The 14,038-nt window shown below is 47.0% G+C and overlaps 1 protein-coding gene across 1 annotated transcript in view; it reads left to right on the forward strand.

The window, feature by feature from the left end:
- PSMD1 (proteasome 26S subunit, non-ATPase 1) overlaps positions 1–14,038 on the forward strand; it is a 138,340-nt gene that overhangs the window by 101,924 nt on the left and 22,378 nt on the right. Inside the window, exon 19 of the mRNA XM_063131768.1 lies at positions 11,761–11,863. Coding sequence (XP_062987838.1) covers positions 11,761–11,863 — 103 coding nt within the window. The remainder of the gene's footprint in view (positions 1–11,760; positions 11,864–14,038) is intronic.

A 14,038-nucleotide genomic window follows, 5' to 3' on the forward strand; every position in this document is an offset into this window, starting at 1 on the left:
AAACACAAACAGGGTGGGTGGGTTATTGCATTCATGTTCTGCTTTTGGGCTATTCATTGGGGCATCTAGTTGGCCAATGAGGGAACAGAATGTTGGACTAGAGACATTTCCTCTTACATTCCTATTAGCTGCTACAATAGACAACACTGCCTGTCATCTAGGCCCAAAGGGCCTACATCCCGTGTATAAGTTTTATTCTGTTTTGCAAGAGAATGTATTCTGCTTTTCAGCCATATTTGATTGGCTTTACAATGTAGCTTTAGTAGGCTGTGCAGGTCCTGAATCGGTGCATAGACTTAATAAAGGGCTGGATGGCTGCAAGAAAGGCAAATGCTATTTTGGGCTGCGTTAATAGAAGTATAGCTTCCAAATCGCGTGAGGTCCTGGTTCCTCTCTATTCGGCCCTGGTTAGGCCTCATCTAGAGTATTGCGTCCAGTTCTGGGCTCCACAATTCAAGAAGGATGCAGACAAGCTGGAGTGTGTTCAGAGGAGGGCAACCAGGATGATCAGGGGTCTGGAAACAAAGCCCTATGAAGAGAGTCTGAAAGAACTGGGCATGTTTACCTTGGAGAAGAGACGATAGAGGGGAGAAATGATAGCACTCTTCAAATACTTGAAAGGTTGTCACACAGAGGAGGGCCAGGATCTCTTCTCGATCCTCCCAGAGTGCAGGACACGGAAGAACGGGCTCAAGTTACAGGAAGACAGATTCTGTCTAGACATCAGGAAAAACTTCCTGACTGTTAGAGCAGTACGACAATGGAATCATTTACCTTGGGAGGTTGTGGGCTCTCCCACACTAGAGGCCTTCAAGAGGCAGCTGGACAACCATCTGTCAGGGATGCTTTAGGGTGGGTTCCTGCATTGAGCAGGGGGTTGGACTCGATGGCCTTGTAGGCCACTTCCAACTCTACTATTCTATGATTCTATGAAATTGAAAGTGAATCCTAGCAAGACAGAAGCCCTGTGGGTGAGTGGTTCCTGAGTCCCAAAGATAGGCTCATTGCCTGTTCTGGATGGGGTTGCAGTCCCTCTGAAAGATCACGTTTATACTCTTATATCCATCTCTTAGCTCCATCTCTGTCCCTGGAGGCCCAAGTGACCACAGCAGCTCGGAGTGCCTTTTACCAGCTTTGCCTGGTTCGCCAGCTACGGCCTCTCCTGGACAGGGATAGCTTGGCCATGGTATTAGTAACCTCAAGGCTGGATTACTGCAATGCGCTCTATGTGGGGCTGGAGCTAGTGCAGAATGCAGCAACTCGGCTGTTTTCGGGAGCTGCCCCTTTCCAGCATGCAACCCCTTTGCTGAGGAAACTACACTGGCTGCCTATTCTCTCCCGGGCCAGGTTTAAGGTTCTTGTACTAGTGTACAAAGCCCTAAACAACTTGGGATCAGGATACCTGAGAGAGCGCCTTCTCCCCTGTCAACTTGCCCGGTCACTGAGGTCATCCGAGGGCCTGCTCCTGGTGGTTCCACATAGGCCCATCCTCTGATTGGAATCCACCAGGGGAAGAGCCTTCAGTGTGGTGGCCCCCTTCCTATGGAATTCCCTGCCTTTGATGGTCAGGCAGGAGCCAACCTTGTTTTCCTTCTGGCGCTTCTTGAAAACGTCGTTGTTCCAGGAAGCCTTCCCTGAATGATCAGCTGCGTTTTATTTGCACTTTGTTTCTTTTAAAAATGTATTTTTAAAGTGTTTTTATTCTATTTTCATTCTTTTACTCTATTTGTTCACCGCGCTGAAATTCTTGAATGGGGAGCGGTATATAAATATTGTAAATGCATAAATAATGATAATGCTACAGTATAGAGTAGGAGATGCAGTAACTTAAATCTAGAATGTTCTTTCTGTCATTTTGCTGAAGGATCATTTATTACTTACTTACTTATTTATTTAAAACATTTTTGTCCCGCCCTATATCATTAAGATCTCAAAGCGTACAGATAAAAGCTTCACGAAGCTTCCTTCCACAAAGAGGACACCCTCTTTTGACTCCGTCTCTGCCGTAGGAAGAAATTCAGTTGGCTTCTGTAAAAGTTAAAGATTACTTAACATCCTAATTTGGGTAACAGACCTTTAGTTAGAGGGAGTTGTAAATTCTCACTTGATGCTATTTATTGTACAACTGACTTCTTCTCTAAGTGCGCTGTGAATCAAGTCGCAACGCATGAGAATTCAGCAGTAATTGCACACCCAGCCGCATTTGCAGCTTCTTGCACCTTGGTTTAATTCTTGTGAGGCAGCGGCAGTGTCAAGGATACTAAAGCCCTCCTGCTCAGTAGTGAGGCAACAGAGACTCGCTGTGCAAGCCACAAGGTCTTTATTCAGCTGATAGATAGCGCCGCTGAAGTGACACTTCTCGAAGTGACACTTCAAGAAGGAAGCAGACAAGCTGGAGCGTGTTCAGAGGAAGGCAACCAGGATGATCAGGGGTCTGGAAACAAAGCCCTATGAAGAGAGACTGAAAGAACTGGGCATGTTTAGCCTGGAGAAGAGAAGATTGAGGGGAGACATGAGAGCACCTTTCAAATACCTAAAAGGTTTTCACACAGAGGAGGGCCAGGATCTCTTCTCGATCCTCCCATAGTGCAGGATACGGAATAACGGGCTCAAGTTAAAGGAAACCAGATTCCAGCTGGAGCTCAGGAAAAACTTCCTAACTGTTAGAGCAGTATGACAATGGAATCAGTTCCCTAGGGAGGTGGTGGGCTCTCCCACCCTAGAGGCCTTCAAGAGGCAGCTGCACAAGCATCTGTCAGGGATGCTTTAGGGTGGATTCCTGCATTGAGCAGCGGGTTGGACTCGATGGCCTTGTAGGCCCCTTCCAACTCTGCTATTCTATGATTCTATGACTACAGAAAATAAGGGCTGCCTTCTAGGCCTAATTTGCAAAATAAATCTTTTGGTACGGGAGCTACTAATAGCCTTTCAACTCAGGAAGGATTTTCCACCATGCTCAGCTGGCTTTTTCTGAGCCCCTACCTTCAGAGAGGATCCTCCGGACCCAGCTTCTGAGGGGCAGCCGGTCCAGTGTGACACCTCCCATATCCTCCTCTTATCTCCACCTGCTTAACTCAGCAGCGAGTTCTGGTGTCTGTCAATCCCGAAGCTCCCTCTCCTTCCAACAGAGTCCAGGTTCCCACAGGGAGGGGGGAAGCTGGTTTCTGAACCTGGCCTTCCTCCTTGATAAGCCCTTGGGAAGGTTCTTTGCTGGCTCCTGGGTAGTTTTGGAGAATTTCCTCCCCCACAGCCTGTCTCTGCTAGGCTTCTTCTAACTCCATCTCCGAATCAGAGTCTGAAACCGAAACTGACAGCCTGGGTTCAGTCCTTTACAACAATTTTATTGTTTTCTACAATAACACACCAGTACCATCTACCAAAAGACAAAACTCAACAAATGAGACAATACTACTTATAAAAGTACAGATACTCAACATACAAAGTAATAGTACATTTAAGGCTTTCTTCATGTCAGACATATGGTTATGACCTATGAGTCGGGTCCAGGTTATCTGAAAGACCGTATTCTCCCTTGTGAGCCTGCCCGTGCTTTGAGATCTTCAGGAGAAGCCCTTCTTTCAGTCCCACCATCTTCACGGGCGCGCTTGGTGGGAACATGGGAGAGGGCCTTCTCGGTGGCTGCTCCGGTGCTCTGGAACTCTCTTCCCAGGGAAGCTAGACTGGCTCCCTCCTTGATGGGCTTTCGGAGGCAGGCTAAAACTTGTTTGTTCCAGCAGGCCTTTGGGAAATAATCTGTCCCTCCATCTATGTTAATTGACTTATAATTTTGTTGTGTATTTTAAATGTGTGTTTTTCTTTTTTCCTTTTCAATGTATTTTTTAAACTTTGTAAGGTTTTAGAATTCCTACAAGAGGCAGTTGGACAACCATCTGTCAGGGATGCTTTAGGGTGGATTCCTGCATTGAGCAGGGGGTTGGACTCGATGGCCTTTTAGGCCCCTTCCAACTCTACTATTCTATGATTCTATGATAGTCACTAGCTTAGATGTCTCTTTCACCAATGGGGTGGGGGGGACAAACCTTCCCCTGGGCACACTTTTCATTAACAGGAATTTATACATATAACATAATCCTTCTAAGAGATTGTCACCTACACAGTACCAATGTCTCCTAATTTCAGCCTCTCATCGTTTTTCTTTGTGTTAACAAAAAGTGTTGGGACATAAAATATTCCAAGAAACCAACTGATGATTGCATTTGGGGTAGGTTAACATACAGAGTTGGGTAAATCATCAGCCAACAAAAATGAGGATGAGAATGAAGTTCCCACACAGTTGTTGTTGATATTATTTGTGTGTTTTTTAATTATTTTTATTGATTTTCTATAACTACATAATAACCATACAGACTAAACATTACAAACAATACAATATATAAAAAGAAAAAAGAAAAATAACGCTCGTAAAACATAATACATAATAGTACATACCTAAACAGACTAACAAATATACATTTCTTTCCCCTTAATTCTACATTGGATCTTAATCTTTAATTAACATTAAAAGTGCACCCCCAACCCAGGGAACTTATTCTAGTTTCCAAAATCTCATTGAATCCTCTGGAGGTGTTTTTCCTTTCCCCTTTAATAATACAAAGTCCAAAAACAGTTTCCATATTTCTTCAAAATCATTCATTTTTATCATTCCTCTTCTAACTCTAATGTTACATGTATCCCGCCTTTTGCCCAATACTGGGCCCCAAGGCGGCCTTACAAAATTTAAAACATATACATTGTAAACCTAGGAAAAGAAATTATTATTATTATTATTATTTATTTATATAGCACCATCAATGTACATGGTGCTGTACAGATAACACAGTAAATAGCAAGACCCTGCCGCATAGGCTTACAATCTAATAAGTTGTAGTAAACAATAAAGAGGGAAGGAGAATGCAAACAGGCACAGGGAAGTGTAAACAGGCACAGGGTAGGGCAAAACCAACAGTGTAAAGTCAGAACAAACTCAATATTTGAAGGCTATAGGGAAAAGAAAAGTTTTGAGCTGAGTCTTAAAAGCAGTGATTGAGTTTGTAGTTCTCAAGTGTTCTGGAAGAGCGTTCCAGGCGTAAGGGGCAGCAGAAGAAAAAGGATGAAGCCGAGTAAGGGAAGTGGAGGTCCTTGGGCAGGCGAGAAGCATGGCATCGGAGGAGCGGAGAGCCCGAGCGGGGCGATAGTGTGAGATGAGAGAGGAGAGATAGGCTGGAGCTAGGCAGTGAAGAGCTTTGAAGGTCAGTAGGAGAAGTTTATATTGGATTCTGGAGTGAATTGGAAGCCAATGAAGAGATTTCAGAAGTGGAGTGACATGGTCAGAGCGGCGGGCTAAAAAATACAATATTAGAACACTAAATGTTTAAAACACACGGCAATTTTACAAGACCTTAACATAGATGGAGGACCAGATTATTCTCCAAAGGCCAAACAAGTTTTGGCCTCTCGGAGCAAACAAGTTTTAGCCTGCTTCCGAAAGCCCATCAAGGAGGGAGCCAGTCTAGCTTCCCCGGGAAGAGAGTTCTGGAGCACCGGAGCAGCCACTGAGAAGGCCCTCTTCCGTGTTCCCACCAGGCACGCCTGTGAAGTTGGTGGGACTGAAAGAAGGGCTTCTCCAAAAGATCTCAAAGCATGGGCAGGCTCATAAGGGAGAATACAGTCTTTCAAATAACCCGGACCCGAGCCATATAGGGCTTTATAGGTCATAACCAGCACTTTGAATTGTGCCCGGAAACAGACTGGAAGCCAGTGAAGCTGTTTTAACAGGGGAGTTGTCTGCTCCCTGTAACCAGCCCCAGTCAGCAATCTGGCTGCAGCTCTTTGAACTAGGGTGACCATATGAAAAGGAGGACAGGGCTCCTGTATCTTTAATAGTTGCATAGAAAAGGGAATTTCAGCAGGTGTCATTTCTATATATGGAGAACCTGGTGAAATTCCCTCTTCATCACAACTGTTAAAGCTGCAGGAGCTATACTAGAGTGACCAGATGCAAAAGAGGGTAAGGCACCTGCAGCTTTAACTGTTGTGATGAAGAGGGAGTTTCACCAGGTTCTCCATATATACAAATGAGACTTGCTGAAATTCCCTTTTCAATTCAACTGTTAAAGATACAGGAGCCCTGTCCTCCTTTTCATAGGGTCACCCTATTTGAGCCAGCTGGAGTTTCCAAGCACTCTTTAAAGGCAGCCCCACATAGAGCATGTTACAGTAATCCAATCGGGATGTAACTAAGAGTTCTATTTCTGAAAACCAAGAGCCTGGAAGAGCCATGTAACCAAGAAGAGTTGGACTCGATGGCCTTGTAGGCCCCTTCTAACTCTGCTATTCTATGATTCTATAACATATCCCAAGAAATCTATTGATATTTGTCATGAGGGAGCTTTTTTTTGTCCCAGCCAATTCGAAGTATTGGGATTTTCAACAAGAAAAAAAGTCCCAGGGTTTCCCCCCCAACAAAAACTGATCCATGGAACCAGACTTGGCTGCCATCCTAAAGCCATTGATCTAAACTTGATGGCAATTACTTCTGAGTAGACATATATAGGGTTGTGCTATCAATACACAGGAATTATTCTCTGATGCTGTCGATAGTTGCACGTGGACATTTTCATACTGCAAATTTTGAGTGAGCGAAACCTTGTCTTAAAAAGCACTTCACTCACTCGAAAAGAGAAAATATTTCAGAAGCGTGCTTCAGTATTCCCTCAAATTTTATTTATTTTTATTTATTTATTTATATTTATATACCGCTCCACAGCCGAAGCTCCCTGGGCAGTTCACAACGGCCAAATTTTCAGTTTTCGTTCGAAAAATGGAAGTAGGGGGTGGAGCCTGGTTTTTTGTTTTTTCCCTTTTTGCTTTCCTGGGCCTTCACATCTCTAGACAGCCTCCTCTTTGGAAGAGAGAAGAGTGAGGGTTGAAATATGACACATCTCTGCAGCGAGTGTGATCGGATCCTTCAGTCCTTTCTGATGCAGTCGAGCAATAGAATCGCCTACTCTCAGAGGAGGTTGCCCTTTGGAGCTCTGAATGAGTGCTTGCTCCAGGTTTGCCTCCTTCCAGTGACTCGCGCAGAGACATGGAGGGGGAGTCCTTCTCTGAAGTGAGTGATTCTTTTCCATGTTCTAAAGGTGAGCCTCTTTAAAAGGAGCGTGATGTGTGCCTCCGCTTTTAATCCAGCTGATAAGTGTGCTAAAGCTCTCAGCTCTGAATTTGGCGTTGACATCCGTCAGCTTTCAGTAGGGAGGGGCTGAGCAGTCTCTGGACTCTACGCTTGAGCATCACTGGTGGTGCTCAACAGCTTCCGTCCCCCAAGCAGCGGCCCAGCCAAGCTCTTTTTGCCCCATCACACACAGAGGCCTTTTGCTGTCAGACTGCAGACGCCAGCGTGAACATTAGCAGATCTGCGGAATGTCTTCCTGCCTTGCCCAGGATCTGTTCCTCTGAAGCTTTGATTACTGTGTGAATTCCAGATCATGGCCCGTGTGGCTAGCGACTTCCCCCCACCCTTTAATTTTCATGGTTTATAACAACTGTCAAAGGCTTATAAACAACGTGAACCCACGGATCTTTGGAGCCACAGGAATGAGGTGGCAACACCCCAAGTGAAAAGCAACCTGGTTTTAATCTTTCATCAACTCACGGCGCTGCCTTTTGCTGTCCTCCTCTTCCTTGGGAATGTTCCTTTTTTTGCTGTGCAAAGTGTTGAAAGAAGCTTAGGCCCCGACGCTTCCTGCTTCCTTGGAAGGTTTTAAGCCTGTGTGTGTTCCACCCATCCCACATGAGCAGAATCTCGTAAGGAGGGAAGAATTTGGCACCGGGAGGACCTCAGTGCTCACAAAGCGCTGTCAAATTTTCCTCTTTGGGGCTGGCACTCAACAGCGACGACTGAGTCTTTCGGGGCAGCCCTCCCCCAACGTGGTCCACCTTCCAGATGCGTTGGATTACAACTCATAGTTATGGCCCAGTGCTGGCTGGGATGAGGGGACTTTTAGCCCGATGAATCTGGAGAACACCAAGTGAGGGCGTTTCTACACCAGCCTGATGGTCCGGGCTGCTCACGGCCGAGTCCCTGTGCATCCAAATGACGCACAGGGACTCCTGGGGGCAGGGGGGACGGGGACGGGGACGGGGTTTCCCAGGGATAAATAACCCTGGGAAAACCCTATTTTTCTTGCAGTCTTCGGATCGTACCGGGAGGTGTGTGTCTGCCTGCCCCGCTTCATCCCACCTCCTCATGAGTAAACGTGAGGAGGCGGGAAACGGGCACAGAGCTCTTCAGGCTCTCTGTGCCCATTGGGGGGGGAGAGCAGCGTGGTTTGTTTTTTTTTTAACTTAGTTTGGCAGAGGCGCAAGTGCGCTCATCTCCACTTTTTTTTTTTTTTAAAAAAAGGCAGGCACGGCATCCCTCCACACACCCCCCCCCCGGGATGTTGCGTGTCGTGTGTGAATCTAGGAGGAGGATCTCGCGAGGAGAATATCACAAGATCCTCCCCTCTATCTCCTGGAAGGCCGGGAGGTGTAGAAAGGGCCTGAGGAAGGCTGGTGTATGACTGTGCATGGGGGGGGGGGGGTTTTAAATTTTGACTGGGTGCGCGTCTGTGTCTTTGGTTATTGAATTATAATTTGCCCACCCTGAACCCTCATAGAATCATAGAATCGCAGAGTTGGAAGGGGCCTACAACGCCATCGAGTCCAACCCCCTGCTCAATGCAGGAATCCACCCTAAAGCATCCCTGACAGAGGGTTGTCCAGCTGCCTCTTGAAGGCCTCTAGTGTGGGAGAGCCCACCACCTCACTAGGCAACTGATTCCACTGTCGTACTGCTCTAACAGTCAGGAAGTTTTTCCTGATGTCCATCTGGCTTCCTTTAACTTGATCCCGTTATTCTGTGTCCTGCACTCTGGGAGGATCGAGAAGAGATCCTGGCCCTCCTCTGTGGAGAGAAGAGATCCTCTTCCCTCCTCAGGAAGTTGTAGTTTTGTGCATACCCAGTGCTACAATTTAATTATGGGTTCTTTACCACCAACAACCCAGGAAGAGAACCCATAGTTTGTTTCGGGGTTATAAACTCTGGGTTGTTTGTGATTATATTTAAACCATAGTGCCGGGTTTGCACATAGCGACAAACTATGATTCAGCGCTAACCCATACTCCGCCCGTACTCTGGGTTGTCGTTACATGCGAACCAGGCCTAGAAGTTAAATATTTGAGACCAGCACTACACATCAGATACCAGCATATGCCTTAAGAGCTTGATGGGTGGTTTAGGCCAGGGGTGGGAGACCTGTGACCCTCCCAATGTTGTCCAGCCCTAGCCAACATGGCCACTCGTCAGGGATTATGGGAATTGTAGTTCAGCAACAATATCTGAAGAGCCACAGGTTCCCCACCCTTGATGATGATGGTGATTGCATTTACATCCCACCTTTTTTCCTCCAAGGAACCCAAGGCGGTGTACATAATCCGCCTGCTCTCCATCTTATCCTCACAACAACAACAACCCTGTGAGGTAGGCTGGGCTGAGAGTCTGTGACTGGCCCAAAGTCTCCCAGTGGGTTTCCATGGCCGAGTAGGGACTAGAACCCAGATCTCCCGACTCTCAATCCAACACCTTAGCCACTACGCCACACTGGCTAACTAAAACTGATCTAAGTAAAACTGCCTCAGGAGGGAGCGATTTGCATCAGGCAACGTGGTGTGGAAGAGGATGCTGAACCCTTCCTCCACTTCTACCACTCCCTTCCTACAGATCTCTACCAAACCACTCTCTCCCCGAAAAAGATTCTAGCGATGTCATAAATTGGCAAAGCAACCTCATTTTCTGACCTGAGCAGGAAGGGAGTTGTACCTTGACTCTTAGTGCACAGGCCTTTACAGGTGTGCACATGGGCAAGGTCTCTCAAGTCTCTCCATTTTATTGTTTCAATAAAAGAATAACTCCCATAACTCGGTGGTGGAGCTCCTGCTTTGCATTCCGAAAGCCCCAGGTTCAATCCTTGGCATCTCCAAGTAGGCTAGGAAGGAATCCTGGCTGAGGCCCTGGACAGCCGCTGCTGCCAGTCCGTGTCAACAGTACTGGCCTAGATGGCGCAGTGGGCTGGCTCAGTAGAAGCCAACTTTTGTGTGGTCCTACTTTTTTGACACACGCTGGAGGACGTGCATTTGGGCAGTGCCAAGAGGAAGCCTCTGAAACTACCGAAGAAGCGCTTTACGCTTACAGAGAGCCACAGGGGCCCCGTTGTGTCTCTCCCCAGATGATCCTCTTTGCAGAAGATCCCAGGGCCAGGGCTTATCCCACCCCCCAGTCCTCTGTGTTCTCTAAGATTGTGTTTTCTCCGTGAATAGCTTGTGGAGCTATGCCGTGTGCGAGTTCACCCTGGAGTAGATGGGACGACTAGGAGTTGGACCTTTCAGAGTCCTCCGAATTTAGTCTCTTCTTCCCTCCCTCAAAACAATAAATTCCCCACCCCCCAAAGAGATTTCAAGCCCACCCAGCGAAGTAAATACTGCGTGCGTGTAAGGCTTCCCTGTTTCCTTTCATCACCAGCTTTTACGGAAACTCTGCTCCATTCATTACTCTAAAGCACTTCCAAACATGCAGAGGAATTGGCTTAGGAAGGAACCATGTTAGCAGCTTCCATAATTCGGTTTGATTTATAAGGAGAATTGAGTAACGGGAGGAATTGCATCCTGCCTTCGGAACATAGTTTTTGTTCTCGCTGCCACGCACGGATTGTCCTTGGTACAAAAAGGCAAGAGAGAAATGGTGGCCATTCCTGCATATAAGCGTCTTATGCCATTATCGTCTGTACTCATTCATGGCATCCAGTTCTGATAAAACACTTGCTTCATAGAATCACAAAATCATAGAATAGCAGAGTTGGAAGGGTCCTACAAGGCCATCAAGTCCAACCCCCTGCTCAATGCAGGAATCCACCCTAAAGCATCCCTGACAGATGCTTGTCCAGCTGCCTCTTGAAGGCCTCTAGTGTGGGAGAGCCCATCACCTCCCTGGGTAACTGGTTCCACTGTCGTACTGCTCTAACAGTCAGGAAGTTTTTCCTGATGTCCAGCTGGAATCTGGCTTCCTTTAACTTGAGCCCGTTATTCTGTGTCCTGCATTCTTGGAGGACCGAGAAGAGATCCTGGCCCTCCTCTGTGTGACAACCTTTTAAGTATTTGAAGAGTGCTCTCATGTCTCCCCTCAGTCTTCTCTTCTCCAGGCTAAACATGCCCAGTTCTTTCAGTCTCTCTTCTTAGGGCTTTGTTTCCAGACCCCTGATCATCCTGATTACCCTCCTCTGAACACACTCCAGCTTGTCTTGAATTGTGGAGCCCAGAACTGGATGCAATACTCTAGATGAGGCCTAACCAGGACCAAATAGAGAGGAACCAGGACCTCACGCCTTTCGGAAGCTCTACTTCTATTAATGCAGCCCAAAATAGCATTTGCCTTTCTTGCAGCCATATTGCACTGTTGGCTTGAAAGGTTACACCCAGCAAACAGTATTAGGAAACTAAAAGGCATATAGGATGTCAGACAATGCTTTTTTCCCCTTGTGTGTTTGCACACACTCTTCTTAGGGAACTTTAAACCAGTTTGTTTGTTTAAAAATATAGAAATAACTGCCTTTGTGTATGTTGCTTTTCAGCCTTCTGCTTGGGATTCCCCTGCCCCCTGATGTATTTGTCCTCCAGCGTTTGTTTTGATAGCTATGTTTAATTTTTTGCATATTTTCTCTCTTGCAGGTCAGCCAGTTCAGACAGCTCTATTCCAAAGTCATCAATGATAAACATGACGACGTTATGGCCAAGTTTGGAGCAATTCTCGCTCAAGGCATATTGGATGCAGGTATTTTCTGATGCCGCAATGATTTCTTGGATTCAGACAGTTCATATATTCATTGACCAGATGAGTTCAACACACTGAACAAATTGACCAAGCAAGCCAACTTGCGCAAGGCCCTTTCAAGGGTTTTTCTTGGCCGGACTCATTTTTTAACTTCACACACAGAATCTGCACTTTGACATTGTTTTCCTCTGAGATTTTAGGAGGTGGATGATTATTCTTTTAGTACAGGGGTGGGGAACCTCAGGCCCAGGGGCCAAATCTGGACCTTCAGCGTTTCCCAGAGTGCCTTGCCCTCCTCCCCTGGCCTGGCTCCCTTTTCTCCGACCACTGATTGTTGGGAGGTCTCCTGCCTGCCTTTTGCACATTTCCCCCCCCCCCATTCTAAAAGATTGAAATGTCTCTTCTATGGCTTTAGTTACTGGCAGTAAGAGATCGAAGCTACAGTATACTGTTTTTTTTTGGGGGGGGGGTGTCCTACCCCTTTTTTCCTTTTGTCCGGCCCATCACTGGATTGTAGCCCTGAGAATCCCTCCGAAATGGAATTCAACCCTCCAGCTCCCCACCTCTGTGTTAGTGTGTATAGCACCGATGAGTGTGAAGGGCACTTTGGTGTGCAACAGGAAAGATCCCAAGGAGCTTACACTTTAAAATTCAACACAGGGGAAACAGGGGAAGGAGCAAGGAGTGGAGGCAGGGATGACAGGGAACGGGGTCTGCAGTTCATTAAATCATCGAATCATCGAGTTGGAAGGGGCCTATAAAGCCATCGAGTCCAAACCCCTGCTCAATGCAGAAATCCACCCTAAAGCATCCCTGACAGATGGCTGTCCAGCTGCCTCTTGAAGGCCTCCACTGTGGGAGAGCGCACCACATCCCTAGGGAATTGGTTTCATTGTCATACTGCTCTGACAGTCAGGAAGTTTTTCCTGATGTCCAGCCGGAATCTGGCTTCCTTTAACTTGTGCCCGTTCTTCCGTGTCCTGCACTCTGGGAGGATCGAGAAGAGATCCTGGCCCTCCTCTGTGTGACAGCCTTTCAAAGACTTGAAGAGTGCTGTCATGTCTCCCCTCAATCTTCTCTTCTCCAGGCTAAACAGGCCGAGTTCTTTCAGTTGTTTCAATTTCACCTACGTGGCTTGGCTACATTACAGTTTTGGCAAAGGCGTCATGGAAAAGTTTAGGTTTTGTGAAGAGGGCTTTACAGGAAGAGGTAGCATCGTGCAAGTGTTTCGGCAGCTAGTTCCAAATAGATGGGGCAGGAGGTCGGAAAGGGCGAAGTCTTTTGCGGGAGTGGGAGACCTTCAGGCAGTGAAATGCGACATCCCAGAAGCCCTTGAATTGCAGGAGAAGGTGGGGTATAGACAGGCACAGGCCAGCTTTTAGCAGACTCTGGGCCTATTCAGACAACACGCTAAGCCGTGGTTAGGCCAATAACCCTTTTGCAGCAAACGGTTAGTGAGCATGTTTAAACTGTGGTCCTGTAGCCACCATGGTTAGGAATGGCTCACCCGACACGTTAAGTCATGGTTCACATGGCACACTAAGCCATAATGTTTAAATCAAAATGCCTAACCACCATGACTTAGCATGTTGTCTGAACAGGGTCATTGGCCTGGTTCCACGTGTAACCCCAGCTCCTGAATCAAGCAGACCAGGAATTGGCGTGGCCCCACAGGAGGAAGGAAGCGAGCCTGCGGCCTCCTTGCCTACCTTCCGCTTCAGATCAGCTCTCTGAAACGACTCAGGGATGCCCTGTTCCTGGGTGGTGGTTGTGACGTGTGAACCTAGCACTCTGGGTGGTCTAGCATTAAAAAAAAAAAGTGCACGTGGATAAGGATGCAGGAGCCAGCCTGTGCATGCTCACAAACATGCGCAGGCCGTGAGGTACTGGTTCCTCTCTATTCAGCCCTGGTTAGGCCTCATCTAGTTATTTATTTATTTATTTATTACATTTCTATACCGCCCAATAGCCGGAGCTCTCTGGGCGGTTCACAAAAATTAAAATCTAGAGTATTGCGTCCAGTTCTGGGCTCCACAATTCAAGAAGGACGCAGACAAGCTGGAGCGTGTTCAGAGGAGGGCGACCAGGATGATCAGGGGTCTGGAAACAAAGCCCTATGAAGAGAGACTGAAAGAACTGGGGCATGTTTAGCCTGGAGAAGAGAAGATTGAGGGG

This window comes from Elgaria multicarinata, chromosome 8, assembly GCF_023053635.1.
Source record: "Elgaria multicarinata webbii isolate HBS135686 ecotype San Diego chromosome 8, rElgMul1.1.pri, whole genome shotgun sequence".
Classification (NCBI taxonomy): Eukaryota; Metazoa; Chordata; class Lepidosauria; order Squamata; family Anguidae; genus Elgaria; species Elgaria multicarinata.